Genomic DNA, 16,408 nt, shown 5'->3' with positions numbered 1-16,408 from the left:
CCGTCACATAAAAGAAGATTTGACAGTTTGGAGGGAATTTTTGGAAACGTTCAATGGGGTTGCCATATGGCAATCTCCTTTATCAGTTAAGGATAGTTTACAAATTTACTCGGATGCTGCGGGGAGCCTAGGATTCGGGGTATTTTATGAAAACCGATGGTGTTCAAGACGTTGGCCTGATTGCTGGGATGCAGCAGTGCGTAGGGACCTTACCTTTTTAGAAACTTTCCCAATTTTGGTTGCCGTGGAGTTGTGGGGTTCATTGTTTGCTAACAAACGGGTAAAGTTCTGGTGTGACAATCAGGCTGTGGTTCATATAGTGAACAGACAAAGTTCAAAGTCAATGCGAGTTATGAGGTTGCTCCGCAGACTTGTCTTGACTTGTTTGAGGTTTAACGTTACGTTTGTGGCCAGCCATGTATCCGGGGTCCACAACGAAATAGCCGACGCCCTCTCTCGTTTGCAGGACGAGAGGTTCCGTCAGTTGGCCCCGGGTGCGAACGCAGCCCCAGACGTCTTTCCAGAGGAGCTGTGGGCACTTGGCCGAGAATGATTTTACAGGCCGTGCTAGGCTCTGTGGCACCATCTACACGTCGATCGTACTTGGGAGCTGCCAAAAACTTCCTTCTATTTTGCAGAACACTAGGCTGCCGGGGGGACTGGCCTATGAAGGAAAGTTTATTGTTGGGCTACATGGCACATCTGTGGGAGCGTGGGGCATCACATAGAACTATTAGAGTCCAATTAGCGGGACTCTCTTTCTATAGCAAACTGTTTAAGGGTTGGGATCCGGGATCATCGTTTTTGGCAAGAAGGGCCATTAACGGTTGGAGACGTCAAGCCCCTGGGATCCCAGATGCTAGGCGCCCGATTACAAAGAATATTTTACAGAGGTTGCTGCAGAAGTTGCACCACATCTGTTTAAATAAGTATGAGGTCTACCTTACAGGGGCGGCCTTCACGTTGGCCTTTTACGGAGCATTTCGAAGTGGGGAGCTGCTGTCCCCGGCTCATACTAGGGCAGGGGCAGCTACAGTTGCCTTACATGATGTAACACTTCATGGGGATGGTCTGTTGATTTGGCTCCAGAAATCGAAAACAGATCAATTGGGCAAGGGTATTTCAGTTCACATCCGAAAGCACGACTTACCTGTTTGTCCGGTACGATGGGTATCTAAGTTTTTGAAAGTTCACCCAGATATTGTTGGGCCGTTATTGATACATCGGGATGGGTCGTACTTTTCCCGATTTCAGTTTATGGCAGTTCTCAGGCTTTGTCTGAATGAGCTAGGATTGCCTGCTGGACAATTTGGTTCACATTCTTTTAGGATTGGGGCCGCTACGCAGGCTTTGCAAGATGGGGCTTCCACAAAACAGATCATGAAACTTGGGCGGTGGCGCTCAGCAGCCTATAAAGGGTACCTGCGCCCAGATATGGTTCACTAATCTATTCATTGTTCCAGGGATATGCCCTTCGATTTGGACAGTGTTGGTACTGGGGCACAGCATCATCTATTGGGCCAGCCGGTATGCAGTCAATTCTGGTTGGGGCTGTCATCTTGGTTTGGATCACCACCTTCGCATTACATGGTGTGGTCATCGGGGCCTGAGATGGAGATACCTGCTGGACGTTGCATCCCAAGCTATCTATCGTTGGGGGATGCCGAGTGTAATGATTGTTCAGCTGGGTGAAAACGACATACCAAAGATTCCTGGTCGCCAATTGATTAACATCATGGTGGAAGATCTGAAGGTTTTGCAGCAACGTATGCCCCAGACGGTTTTGCTATGGTCAGAACTTTTGAGCCGGCGCGTCTGGAGTTCCATGAAGAAGGCAGCGATCATTAATAGGGCAAAAGCTAAAATTAATCGTTCTATTTGTAGTTTTGTTATTAATTGGGGAAGCCGTGTTGTTAGGCACCCTGACATTGATAGTCAGCTCGGAGCGTTGTTTCGAGCGGATGGAATACACCTATCCGATTGGGGGCATGACATTTGGCTAAATGATATCCGTTGGGCTCTTATTGAATGGTTATGTGGAGTTGAGGGTTGGCGGGATCGAATTCTTCGTTCAGTGGCGTTTGGAACACAGGAGAATGAGCCTATTGGGGGAGCCGGTATGCGATCGGACTCCCCTCAGGGGTTGGGACCTCCTTAACGAGGTGGTTCTAATGAGTGACCAGCTGACCCGGCGGGGCGGTGAGAGTGGCTCATTAATTGACCAGATGACTCTGGAGGTAGTCAAGGAGGTTTGCGCCCTTTGGCCCTCCATATGAGTTATCTCCCATGATTAGAAGCCTGATTGGAAGTCCGTATTCCCGGCGGGGAACATTGATGGACTTCTTATCGGGTTGTGAGGGTGGGGCAGTCAGCGGACTGCCTAGGTAAGGCTCATTCACCTGGTGTAGCGCCAACCCTCCGTGGGAGGTTGTTTGATTAAAAGCTGTGGCCATTTTTAAGCCAATGCTGAGTCGCGTCTTCCTTCCACCAAATCTGGCCTCGTACCAGCCAATGAAGCGGCAGGGACTTACCGGTGCCGCTGGTTGGCTGGGGGAGGGCGAGTGGGGAAGCGCCGGCTCGGCATTCCTCGTGCGGGGCTCGGGCGCGGGGCGCGGCGGCGGCAGGCGCGCGAGCCTCGGGCGGGGGTTTAAACGCCCCGGGAGGACGTTGGCCGTTGCTTCCCTGCCTCTGTCTGGAGTGCGGGCGAGCAATCCCACCCTCCCACCCATTATGTTGTATGGTTTAATTGTTTATGTTTTGATTGCAATGTTTTAGTCACAGCGTTTGGAACACAGGAGAATGAGCCTATTGGGGGAGCCGGTATGCGATCGGACTCCCCTCAGGGGTTGGGACCTCCTTAACGAGGTGGTTCTAATGAGTGACCAGCTGACCCGGCGGGGCGGTGAGAGTGGCTCATTAATTGACCAGATGACTCTGGAGGTAGTCAAGGAGGTTTGCGCCCTTTGGCCCTCCATATGAGTTATCTCCCATGATTAGAAGCCTGATTGGAAGTCCGTATTCCCGGCGGGGAACATTGATGGACTTCTTATCGGGTTGTGAGGGTGGGGCAGTCAGCGGACTGCCTAGGTAAGGCTCATTCACCTGGTGTAGCGCCAACCCTCCGTGGGAGGTTGTTTGATTAAAAGCTGTGGCCATTTTTAAGCCAATGCTGAGTCGCGTCTTCCTTCCACCAAATCTGGCCTCGTACCAGCCAATATACACCACATTCTCACATATACACTGACGTCGAAGTAAAAATTTCCACACATTTCAGAACCTTAGCTAAAGCTGCGTGACAGCCGTATCCCGGGGGGCACAGCTCAGTCTGAATAAATCCACCTCATTAACAGCCACATTTCCTGAGATCATCAGGTTGCAGTCAATTTATAGAGAACCTGTCAGATTTTCAAGGCCAGAAACATTCTAAAGTTGCATAGCAACTCCAGGCTTCCTTGGTGGTCTCCCATCTAAGCACTAACCAAGGCAGGCCCTGATTAACTTCCAAGATCTGATGAGACTGGACTAGATGGGCTATTTTCAGGTTTCTGAACATCCATGGGTTTTTCCTAATTCTCTTCCCTTTGGGCCAAGCAGGAAGGAGGGAGCTGCAGGAAGCTTGCTTCAGTTTAACAGAGCTTCTTCCATCCCTCTTCAAGTTCAGGATCATCACTCCTCTTTTCCCTGCCCCATTTCCATGTAGATATAATGAATGACTTGCTCACCTTTTGCCTTTGCTTTGCATTTTGAAGTTTCTTTTATTTGATCAATTTTATATTCATCACCATATTCCTGGGAAGTCATATCTTAAATATACTATTAATGGGCAAGGTGGTTGCTTCTCAACTCCAGGGGCTCTTTGAAATGGATGGTTTTCTGGACCCATTTAACTCTGTGTTTGGAACAAAGACTACTTTGGTCATCTTGTTTGATGATTTCTACTGATAACTATAGAATTTTCTTGGCAAAAAAGACGGGGTGTGTTGCCAGGACCTTCCCCGTGCCTCTGCGATTGGCCTGCGGGCTGTGACCTCCGCAGTTTACCCCCTCACCACATTGAGGAATATAGTAGGACTTTAAGGCGGAGTGAGACAAGGGTGCATCTTATCACCCTTTCTTTTTAACCTTTATGCGGTAATTATGCGGTAATTTATGAGGTAATTATGCGGAAGCTTCATCTGGAAGAATCTACGATCGGAGTCAAAATTGGAGGTTGTAACATCAATAATCTCTGCTATGCAGATGATACAACACTCCTTGCAGAATTGGAGCATGATCTGAACACCCTGATAAAGAAACTAAAAGTAGAAAGTGAAAAGATGGGACTATACCTAAATATCAAAAAGACCAAGATTATGACAACTACAGGCAGTAGCACCAAAGTCACGTGACAATGAGAACATTTAATGTATTGATGATTTCATTTTTCTTGGCTTCATGATCACTCAAAGTGGTGGATGCAGCCGTGAAATCAAACGGCAAATAACACTGGGTTGGAACGCAATGTTGAGTATGAATCAAATATGGAAGAGTAAGGATATCAGCCTTAATACAAAATGCCAGCTAGTCAACGCCATTGTCTTCCCCACAGCAAGCTATGGATGCAAAAGCTGGACCCTAAAGAAAGAAGACAGGAGTAAAATAGATGCTTTTGAATTATGGTGCAGGGAGACAAATGCTGCGAATACCATGGACAGCCAAAGTTACCAACAAGAGCAAACCAACTACGTCATTAGAAGGCAAGATATTACAGCTAAAGCTCACTTACTTTGGACACATCATGAGATAAAACTTGTTAGCAAAATCATTAATGCTTGGCATGGTCAGCAGCAAAAGGAAACATGGTCATCAAAGGATCTGCTGGCTTGACACAGGGATGACCATGAACCAACTAAAAGAAGCGGTCATTGACAGGGACGCATGGTGGAAGTTTTCTTGTGGAATCGCTGAGGGTTGGACATGACTGAACGGATGACATCATCACTGTTAACTAGACAGAGAGAGTGTTACCTGCCGGATCTCTTTGAGTGCCTGTAAGATAACCAGGCAGCTAATAAATGTTCTAAATTAATTAATTAATTAAACAAATATGGAAACCAGCTACCGGGAAAAGGAAATATTCATTCATTCGTTTGTTTATTTTCTTAGATTTTCCATATGACCCATTTATATTTCAATTTTTATATACATATTTTGACTACTGTTCAAAAAATCACCTTGTGGAATTCTGGTATTATTTCTTCTGGGGCAAAAGTCATTGTGCTATTAAACACAACAACAACAGGGGAGCAGGGTTTTTAAAAAGTAGCTTTCATACTGTTTGTTTGTGTTTTCCTGCGGGGAAAGGAGTCCCAACTACATATGTAACTGAAACCCTGAATACAGCAACAAAAAAAATATTGATTGATACCTGTGCTCCTCATCTGACCCTCCTTCCACAAGTAAAGCTAGCCTAGAGAGGTACATCCCACTTTATGTGCCTTCTGTGTACCTTTAATCAGGGCTAGCTGGAACAGGCATCCAGTTCAAATGTTTCCAGGATAGATTTGCCATTCAGAATCTTCCCAGTAATAAACATGACTTTATTATTACCTGTAAAATATTCCTGTCAATGACAGCGGCATTAAGTCTAGGTCTGAGTGTGTTTGTGTTTGTTCTTTATCTATCCCCAGCCTGCAGAACCTTAAAGAAAGCTGTGGTTTCAGATCCAGCAGTTGTATGCCTAAATAATATAGAAGGAAGACACTGGCTTCCCACTTGCCTAAATGGGAGCTGTAAAAAAATCCCCCAGAAACCTGACAGCTTTATGGCAAGAAATACCTACATTAAGTAGTCATGAACTCATGTGTTGCCCCAAGTTGTATAGGAGAACTCATCAAAAATGTAGGCATAAAACACACCTGAGTCTTGTCTGGGTACATTTTTATCTCGCTTCCATAAATAAGCTACACATCAGCACAGTTATCTGATCACAATAACAAATCTCATCCTCTCGGTAACTGTAAACAGTCGTAAGCTTGTTATTGACCTTGGGCAGGATAAAAACCTAAATGCAGGAATAGCAAGCAAAACAAGAACTTGTTTCAAGTCTTGTTTGGGGGAACCATGTATTTGTTGTCAGGACGCCTGGTTCAAATCTCGTCTCATCCGGATTTAAATGTGATGTCTGCAAAACAAATGGACTCACAAATTGGAGCTTTTCACTAACACGGCTTCAAATTTCTACCCATTTAATATAGCTATCTACATTTAATTAGTAAACTAATGCACCATTCTCCTGAGCTACCTTAGCTGGTATGCAGAAGTGTGTTGCATGATTGTTTGTTTGTTTGGCAAGAGACGTTCAGAGGTGGTTTGCCATGGCATCTATGTCACAACCCTGGTATTCCTTGGTGGTCTCCCTCTCCAATACTTATCAGGGCTGACCATACTTTGCTTTTGAGATCTGATGCTGTCAGGCTACCTGGGGGTATCTAGGCCAAGGCTTGCATTTTAAATGAGAAGCTGCATGGATGGGATGCCACGAAGGGTGCCATACTGGAACCAGCTCCTATTTAAGTGGTTTCAGCACAGCATTGGCTTTGTTCAAATGGAGTATTTCTGTAGAAAGACTTGCTTCTGTAGAACATGGGGGGAATCATGGGGAGAGCCAGCTTGGTGTAGTGGTTAGGATCACAGACTTCTAATCAGGCGAGCCAGGTTTGATTCCATACTCCCCCACATGCAGCCAGTTGGGTGACCTTGGGCTCGCCACAGCACTGATAAAGCTGTTCTGAATGAGCAGTAATATCAGGGCTTTCTCAGCCTCACAGGATGTGTGTTGTGGGGAGAGGAAAGTGAAGGCGAATGTAAGCTGCTTTAAGACTCCTTGGGGTAGAGAAAAACAGCATATAAGAACCAACTCTTCTTCCTCTTCTTTTTCTTCTTCCCTCCCTCCCTCTCTTGACAGGCACAGCAGGCAAAACTGCCCTGCAGAATGCAGCTGTCAAAGCCACCTCTGTCAGGTCTGTCAGCTCTTCTGAGGAGGAAGAAGAGTCCCTGGAAGGAACAGCTCCGACTCCGCTAACCAACAGGCACCAGAACCACCTGCAAGTAGGGATGCCTCAGATGCTGACAAACTGCAGCTGGAAACAGAGAAGCAGACCAGTGACTCAGAGCATTTGGAATGCTCACCCTCTATGTTCCAGCACTGCAAGAAAAGACTTAAAAGAGGCCTTCCATGATAGAAGGAGATCTGCAAGGCTAGCCCAGAGGCAGCTAGTTATCTGACTGAGTAGCCACAGAACCAACAACTATGCTGCATTTGAGCCACACCCTGGGAGGAAGCCAATATGGAAGCAACTGTGTTTTGTGCAAGGAACCTGACACTGTCTTGTCCATTCCTGTTGGTAACCTTGTCAGCTGGACTTCTAACCTTGCACTGGACCCCCTGATTACTTCTCTAGAATTTGTCTGCCTGCCTTGTGCTGCCTGCCAACTCCAGGACCGGGTTTATGGCACTGACCTTGGATACTCACTCCTGGATACTCACTACTGCTTGGCTCCAATTACTGGTGTGAGTACAGGGCTCTGACTCTGTGCAGTCTTGGCTGCAGGAACCCAGGTTCCTGGTCCTCTTTGTATAAAGCTGATGCTCAGCTAGATTTCTTCCCTGAACCTGCACTCCCATGCAGGCTTTTCTACCATCACAGCAGCTCTGAGTGGCAAAGTACCCACATTGAGAGAAGAAGGAAAGAATGGTGCATTCTATGGATGGAAATACTTTCATCTGTGGAAGCACACTCCTGGATCAAACACATAGTCATTCACCTGTAAAATAAAAAGGGCCTACCATGCAGGGCTGCACCTTATCCCATATTATTGTTATACAGTGCTTTGAAAACATTTTCAAAAAGTGTTCTGTAATTGTAAAGTAGTATCATGTCCTATCAACTGGACCAGGGGTAGTCAAACTGCGGCCCTCCAGATGTCCATGGACTACAATTCCCAGGAGCCCCCTGCCAGCGTTCGCTGGCAGGGGGCTCCTGGGAATTGTAGTCCATGGACATCTGGAGGGCCGCAGTTTGACTACCCCTGAACTGGACTATAACACTGATTAGTTGAAAGCTCAGAGAGATGAGCTGTATCCTGTACTTATGAGACATACATTGAATATATTGAATTTGATACACTAGATGAGCTATAAATAATCTTGTAGCCTTACTTAAAAGAGGTTTATTTTTATAGGAAATTAATTAAGTTCTGTTTGAGCTACCGAAATATTTAAGAATGACATTGAGCTTAAGCACATGAAAGCTGCAATTCTGTCAGCCCATCCAAGTGGTTAACATTGAGGAAATGCTACAGTTTTGTAGTGTAAAACAGCCTTTCTCAACTTTTTTAACCATTGAAAACCCCTGAAATATTCTTCAGGTTTTGAAAAAAACCCAGAAGTGGCATGATCAGGCAGAATACGGTTGGGAAGCATAGCTGTGTACACAGCCACTCAGGGCACCTCCCCTTCCCACCCCCTCCAGGCCTGTCACTGGCCATTTTGCGGGGGAGGATATGGTCATATCACCCAATAAATGTTTAACAAAATTAAAAATATATTTAAAAGTTTATGAACTTCCAGCCATTTGGGAAACCCTTCCAGGGCCATCCCAGACCTTGTTTCGATGGTACCCTAATCTTCATTATTTATACATTCTCTTAAATTACTAAGTAGGGCAGTGAATATTCAAATTAGCAAACTCTTTTAATTGTTGCTATCATCCTGCAAGGGATACAGATTTCCATATGAATTTTCTCCATGCTCAAATCACAAAGATAAAAGAGACATCAAAGATCATAAGCTTACTGTTATGACAGAAGAATTTCCTGCAAATTTGTGGAGAAGCTTCCGTGATGGAGGCCCAAAGTCGCCCATGTGAATCTACCTGGAGACTCCATAGTTTCTCCATGAAATATATTACACTCTTACGAATATTATGTGATAATAAATCATAATCTCCCTTAATTTGGACCCATCGCTTTGGGATTCTCCTCCATGTCCTCATAAAGATAGCTTCCGTTCCTTTTTGTCATTTTCAATCAGTTTACTAGGAAAATATCTGTAGCAGTCTCACCCCATTCCATTTTTCTAGCAGAATTAAATTCATTGGTACCCACTTACACTTAGTGGCAATGTTTGTTAGAAAATTATTTCTGACAGAATAGTTATCGAGATAATGTGCTGCTGAAACTACAACCTTGCAGTCATACGGTGCATGTCATGGTTGTTGTGAACTTCGCAAAAAAATGTGACTGACATTTGAAATTAGTTGTTGTTGAGTCAAGCCCTTCACATGATTTCCTTTAACAATTTGCTAATAATTCAAAATGAGCAGCATTTTGAGGGAGAATGTTGGCATCTGAAAAGTGGCAGCACTCAGCACAAATGCTCTCTCCCTGCAATTCACATTTTTCTGTCCTGTTTTGATTACTTGTGTCAAAGGGTCATTATGAGCGGATCATGCACCATTTAAATTCAAGTACATTGATGGTATGTGTTGTGCTGTCAGTGGTGGGTGCTGTGTGCTCATGACTGACTGGATCAAACTATAATCCCCAGGTAACAGAGTGAGAATGTAGAATGAACACCACGATGCTCAGCTTTGGGAATAATGCAGGGAGGTTCCCATGCAGTTCCCTCCCCCCATTCCCCAGATCCACAGGATCGAGACAAACAATAAAACCATCTCATTTCTAAATTATGTTTTTTTTTCCTACTAGAAGTGGAAAAAACTGCAAACACTGATTTTATTTATTTGCAAAATTCATTTCCACCTTTCTGGCCTCCTTAAAGCCACTGAGGAGGTTAACAAATAAAAAATAGACCTTAAAATCATTTCTTAAGAACAATTATAACCAACTAAAATACATCATTAAAACACTTATAAGCAACAATTAATACATTGGGCAGGGGGAAAGAATCTCTGAAAAAACGGCCAAACAAAACAATCAACAAGGTCTTGTATATATTATTTGGTGCCATTAAATGTATATTCATTTGCCCCAGACCATTCAATAGATTCCCTATTCAAAGTAATGGTCCTGAACCACAAGGATTTGAGTCATGAATTAGTAATGTCCTACATTAACATAAGCAATCACAACAAAGTCCCACCCCAAACCCCACATATACATTTTTAACATTTTTTTTTCTTGATGTACCCCTCAACTGGGTGTTTCATTTGCCATGCTGCATAGCTATGATATTGCTGTCTCTGATAAACATAGGTCGTAGGGGTGGGGAGGCAGTTAAAATAACACCACAGTTGATTTGTTAAAATGGTTTTCCAGTTTTTAGTGTAAGGCGCACATTAGCATCTTTCAGGCTGTAGTTACTTCTGTACTATAACTGCTAGAAATAGAAGCACAGTGTACATGGTTTCTGTGTCCAGTTGGATGACTCTCCTATAAACTGCCCTGTCCAGGAATGTAGAGTGTGGTAACATCCGGGTTGAAACAGCACAAGTCTTTAGGATACAGCTTGAAAGAGTGAATAAAAAGTGCATTTCAGCATTGTATGTTTGGGTGTATAGTCAATGTGGGCTGCCATCTGGTGGCTCAAAATCAGAACAATTATTTGCTGGGGGAATGAGGCATTATGGAACACCGTAAGCTGCACCTGCAAGATCAGGTAAAGAGATGTATCAGCAGTGACTTCTTAGGAACCCTGTTGGCAAAATAAGTTGCCAAGACTAGAAGCCAGCCTTGTTACTGTACAATCAATGTTGTTACTTCCCAGTCATGCAGACTGCAGGCACAGAAGTCCTGAAAAAACCTGCTTAAGTCCCCAAGACAAGAGCCATCAAGCATGTTGGGTAAGTCTAGAAATCTGACAGTTTGGGTTTTGGCAGAGTCTATTCAGGTAGGTAGCCATGTTGGTATGAAGTAGATGAACAAAATTTGAGTACAATGGCAACTTTAAGACCAACAAAGTTTTATTCAAGTTGTGAGCTTTATGTGAATACACATTTCCTGGACATGAGCAGGAAAGCTCACAACTTGAATAAAACTTTGTTGGATTTAAAGGTGCCATTGCATTCAAATTTTATTCATATACGTGTTCACTATTATCTAGATGATAAGATCTGGATGTATTTTGTTGGCATCCCATGAATGTTATTTCTATTATTATTATTATTATTATTATTATTATTATTATTATTATTATTATTATTATTATTATTATTATTATTTCCAATTTATATATTGTCTTATCTTCACAAAGAAAGACACGTCCTGTCATTTCTCAGCAATTCTATGTCAGCATTTGGGGTAGGAAGGAAGCTTTCTTAACAATTGATCAGTCTAGAGAGAGTCAAGTGCTCCCGTCTGCTATTTTAAAACAGACTCATCACCTCCTGCCAGTGTACTTTTAAGGAATGCCTTTTAAAGAAAAAATGCAATACAAGAAAATAACCTTCCTGCTGGAGGCTTTCCAGCTGAGTCAAACTATCCACCATAACCCCTGAGTTACAACAAGGGGCATGCACTTAGATCACTTGCTGAAATCAGTGGGACTTAAAATTGCTTAACTTTGGCTGGATCACATCCTGCTTTTCTAAACTGCTTGGCGCAGCCTGTCTTGGGCATATTCTGGCTAGAAATAGAGCTCTAAATAAAATAAAAACCTAAGATAGAATCAAATTGTGTATTGGGTTCTAACCTTATAATCTACTTTTTAAACCTAACTGGACAGTCCAGGGTGAAGATAGAATCTGTCCAGTTAAGAGACATTTTAACCATTTCTAAAACCATGCCTGATCCCACCCTCGGGAAGCTCAGAAAAAAATCAGAGCAACAGGTTGAGAATTGGTCAGCGCTGTTACAAATCTGCCTGCCCCGCCTAATTGTTACAGTGCTTTCGTTTACAGTTCACAAACCCCAGGAAGCTATATTGACACTTCCTGTTCCCAGTTCAATGTGGCCATGTGGTCAAGAGAAGCATTATGACGAAGGAAACAACAGAGCACATGGCCAGTTTCACAGGAAATGGACACACTATTAAAGCTTCATTTACAGCACAGTCCTAAACAGAGTTACACTCAGATGGCTCCTCTCTTACTCCGCTTCTTTTCTTACTGTCCCACCCTAAGTTGCGTTAATGAAATCGAATCCTGTTCATTTCTGCACAGAATTGCAGTGTTCCAAGTAACGTCCTTGGAACCATTTCCTGGGAAGGCGCCCACTGAAAAAACCTGAGTAGGATTCTGAATAGAACTCTTTAGGATTACTCTCTGGATGCCCTGGAGCTGCAGAGGGGTACAATCTTTTCTTCTTTGCACTGAATCCTGAAGTCTTGCCCTGGACAAAATTATTTCTGAGACAAAGTAAGGTTCAAATTTTTGGAGACGCAAACAGTTGAATTACACAGAGTGGTTCTGTAGGCACAGGTCCTCAAAGTAAGATTTTTAAAAAATTACATAGCAATTCATATTAGTTTGTGTAATAAATTATGTTTTTAAACTGCCCCCTGGTGGAGTTCTCAAAAAATGTCTGCAGAGTTTCAGGAAAAAGAAATAGCCAGGCTGCTTGGAGCTGATCTGAATATTGTGTCATGGTTTAGGGGAATCCCTGCTAGTAATTAGTGGCTCTTTCTCTCCCCAAATGAGATGAATTGCTAATCCAAATCTTCCAGGACCTATTTACGTGGGGGGAAATGTCTGGATATTATTCTGTTGCTAGTGTCGTTTTTCGGAGACCTGGAAAGGCACCAAGAGGAAAAGAGATTCAGAAGACTAGAGGACTGTCTTAGTTTTGGTGAAAAAAATAATTTGATGTGTTCTGATTGGAGGACAAGAAGAGACTGCTAAACTTGCCCAGTTCATGGACTCATCCATTTGGGGAACCAAGCCTGCTGACAGAGCCCAAGTCATTGCTGCATCCAGTTTTCTGAGAACTAGTGCTTGGCGGCTAGGGGCTCCTAGAGAGGGGCCATACAATATGAATTTCCCTTGAAGTTGCCACGTGTTTTCCATGCTGACCATCATATAGACAACTGTGATGTTCTGATGAGATTCAGCTACTGTAAGGCCATCACAGGTATTGTCATTTTTAACCACCAGTTCAGTGACCATCTGGTATCCCCACTCTGCCTGCCTTGACTCACGATCACCTGGCAGGAAACTTTAAATTGCTCCAATTATCACCCAGCCCCTTGTTTTTGTCTTAAATGCCGCCAAGGTATTGTTGCTTAATGGGCCTACATGACAGATTCCCAAAACCTCCCACTGTAGTGACCTCATATACCAGCCACCCTATTAGATTAATCCATAACTCACAACCAGTCATCGCTCACGTACATCATATCATAGCTCATTTTGAGAAGTCACTGGGGCTGGCTGTGGGAACAGTATATCAATCCCTGCACAAAGTCCCAAAGTGTGTGTTCATCTTAACCCTAGATAGACCAGCCAGTTGTTATGCTGGACTATGCCTCTGCCCCTCAGTGACCCCCTCTCTGCTGGACAGATTGTATGCTTTTCTTGCCCCCAAATTAACTCCTCTGTCTTGAATGCTATAATCTTTAGTTCTCTCTGAATGCTAGTGTGCGTGTATGGTAAATTGTTTTGAATTTTTTAAAATAAAAATCTATTTGCATTTAATATTCATCTGCCTCAGTTCCTACAGTTGGATGCTGGTACACACAGATGAGGATCTTGCTGTTATCAGCCTCTCACTCCTGTCACTTTAGATATTAATTCCCCATCATAATTCATGACAGGCTATTTCTGGTAACACTACCCAGACAGGAAATCTGTACCTATACTGAGACCCAAACTAGATGTGATGGTATGGTGGCCACAAGGATGCTATCACATCTAGTTTGGCCCTGAGACACCTGTGTTAGGTTGGCTTTCCTTTGGGGGAATATTGTGTGGTGTTGGAAAGACGGCAACAAGGTGTAGCCCAAACACATCAGATCTCAGGCACTAAGCAGGGTTGCCACTTGGATGGGAGACCACCCATCCAGAGGAAGGCGATGGCAAGCCGCCTCTGCTTCCTCTGCAGGGGAAGGCGATGGCAAGCCACCTCTGCTTCTCACTTGCCTTGGAAGTCCCTTGCAGCAGTGGTCCCCAACCCCCGGTCCGGGGACCGGGACCGGTCCATGGATCATTTGGTACCGGGCCACGGCTCCTCCTCATCCTCCTCCCTGGCTGCTGCCTTGGGGGCTGCCCTGCTACTCTGCTGCCGGTTCACCTTTGGTGCTCTCCAGTGGTCGCCATGGCTGGGGCTCCCCCTCGGCGTGGCACTGCGTAGCTGCTGCTGGCAGCGCCCCCCAGCAGATGGTGGGAAGTCAGGGGCACCGGCAGGAAAGCAAGGAGAGCAGGGGCTCAGACTGCTACAATGTCCCTTGGCAAAAGACTACCCCTCACCCGGGCCTCAGTAAAATTGTCAAGCATTGACGGGTCCCCTGTGATAAAAAGGTTCGGGACCACTACCTTGCAGGGTCACCAGAAATCATCTGAGACTCAATGGCACTTTACACATGGACAATATTGTGTATTATTGTTCCATTAAATGACCAACCATTGTCCAGGTGTGAGGTTCTGATAAGGGATGTTTTACCAAAGTAGGGGCTTCTGTCTTGGTGCAGATAGAGAAGTCCAGGTTACACGTGGTCCAAAGTAGCCTTAAAATGCTATCTCTTTCCTTGATTCATTGCACAGCTCACTGATCAGATTCTTTGGGACATTGCCGTAGAAATGACTTACTGTTCACAGGATATATTGGCAAGGCACAACAATCTTCTTGCTGCTAAAGATATATTGATTTGGTCAATGCCTGAATGGGAGACCTCCTGGCAACCCTATCTAGTGAAGGTGAGGTGTTGGTGAAATAAATAACCAGGAGATTTAGTATTCTTCCTGAAAGATGATAAGCACAGGGATAGGTAAGCAGTTAAAACTTGAAGAATCTATGTGCATACACCCTTCCTGTGTGAAAAAAGGGACAATGCAGGAAAAGTAGGCAAACATGTATTTACAGTAGGAGTTAAATAACTTGCATTTTTATGCCTCCATAAAGCTACATCCCATAAACGTTCCCTGAATAATCGCACAATAAAGTCTGGAGTAATTTTCTCCTGCCCCCCCCCCACAAAAGAATAAAATTCAGAACCAAAGAAAAGCTGTCTTTTTTTTTAAGCTACATTAAAATACAATTATGTCTTTCTTTTGACTCAGTCCAATGAACTTCCTTTATATTGTGCATTGTTCCATCTGATGCTAGGATTTTAAACAATCAGATTGCCTGAATGTTTCTTGTTCTGCATGGGAAGACTGTGAAGGATTCAGGAGCTGTAATTAGCTGTTACGGAAAGATGACAAATCGTAATGGTCTTTGCAACTCCTTTATGGGAGAGCTGGCAAATAATTAAGCTAATTGTGCTTATCATATGTTATATTAGAGGCACCGCATTGAGAATTGTGGTTCCAAAAATGTGCGCCAGGAACACTGTAGTGTCCCAAAGAAGAATGATCACAGTATGGATTGATGCAGAGCTACCCCACACTAGGTATGGTTCTTTTGACAGACTGAGATGGGGGAAAAACCTTTGCATCAGATGACACTGTTGATGTGCCACAGGGGAAAAGGCACCTGCAAGTTCAAAGCAGAGGAGGTTGCCCACTGTGTCTCTACATGACTCACTGATCTGACTTTGCTTCTTTCTAGTTGGCTCAGGCTGAAGGAAGGAGTAAAAACATACACAGCTATGGCAACTGTGATTGAAGATGGACAGTCAGAAGGAGGGAACTCAAGATGGATAAGCTAAGTAGTATTCTCCTCAAGGAATAGCATGAAACATGAAGCATTTATTAAAGTTAGGAGGCCTGGGGCTTCTATAGAACCATGGTGAATGTCTCTGCTCTTTCTCTGCTGTTCTAGGTGTAGGTTGGTAATTAAAAAAAAAACAGTCCTTTAAATGGAAGGTGAATGAGAAGCGTACCTCTACTAGTCCCCTGTGTTGTCTATTAAGGAGTTGGTACCAGAAACACACTTATGCACATGTCCCAAGACAAGTGTATATTCAGTAGTGGGGAATTTGCTCAGCTAGAGGTGGTAATGTAGCAAAATGGATCATTTGCCAATGTATACCAGTGTAACCAATGTATGGTTAGGGCTGATCCTGCGTTGAGCAGGGGGTTGGAGTAGGTGGCCTGTATGGCCCCTTCCAACTCTATGATTCTATGATTCTATACGAGGTGATTACACCCTGAAGAACTCAAGGCAGACACAAATAGTTATGGCAAAAATAGTAACAATTTTTGTTAGAAGGAAAATAATAAAATAGGCAAAAATATATTTGGCACACTAGCAATCAGGCAGATAGAGGAAAAGTGGGAAAAGATTCAGTATAATTACTGGTCTTGAGGAGGCA

General features: G+C 43.9%; 1 protein-coding gene across 1 annotated transcript; it reads left to right on the top strand.

The window, feature by feature from the left end:
- The first annotated feature begins 549 nt into the window (after positions 1–549).
- LOC143831151 (integrase/recombinase xerD homolog) lies at positions 550–1,446 on the top strand. The gene has a single exon (XM_077324231.1). The coding sequence runs from the start codon at positions 550–552 to the stop codon at positions 1,444–1,446; it is 897 nt and encodes a 298-aa protein (XP_077180346.1).
- The last annotated feature ends 14,962 nt before the right edge of the window (positions 1,447–16,408 follow it).

This window comes from Paroedura picta, chromosome 3 (genome assembly GCF_049243985.1).
Source record: "Paroedura picta isolate Pp20150507F chromosome 3, Ppicta_v3.0, whole genome shotgun sequence".
Lineage (NCBI taxonomy): Eukaryota > Metazoa > Chordata > Lepidosauria > Squamata > Gekkonidae > Paroedura > Paroedura picta.
The sequence above is the reverse complement of the archived record's forward strand: the minus strand, read 5'-3'. Positions and strand labels throughout refer to the sequence as shown.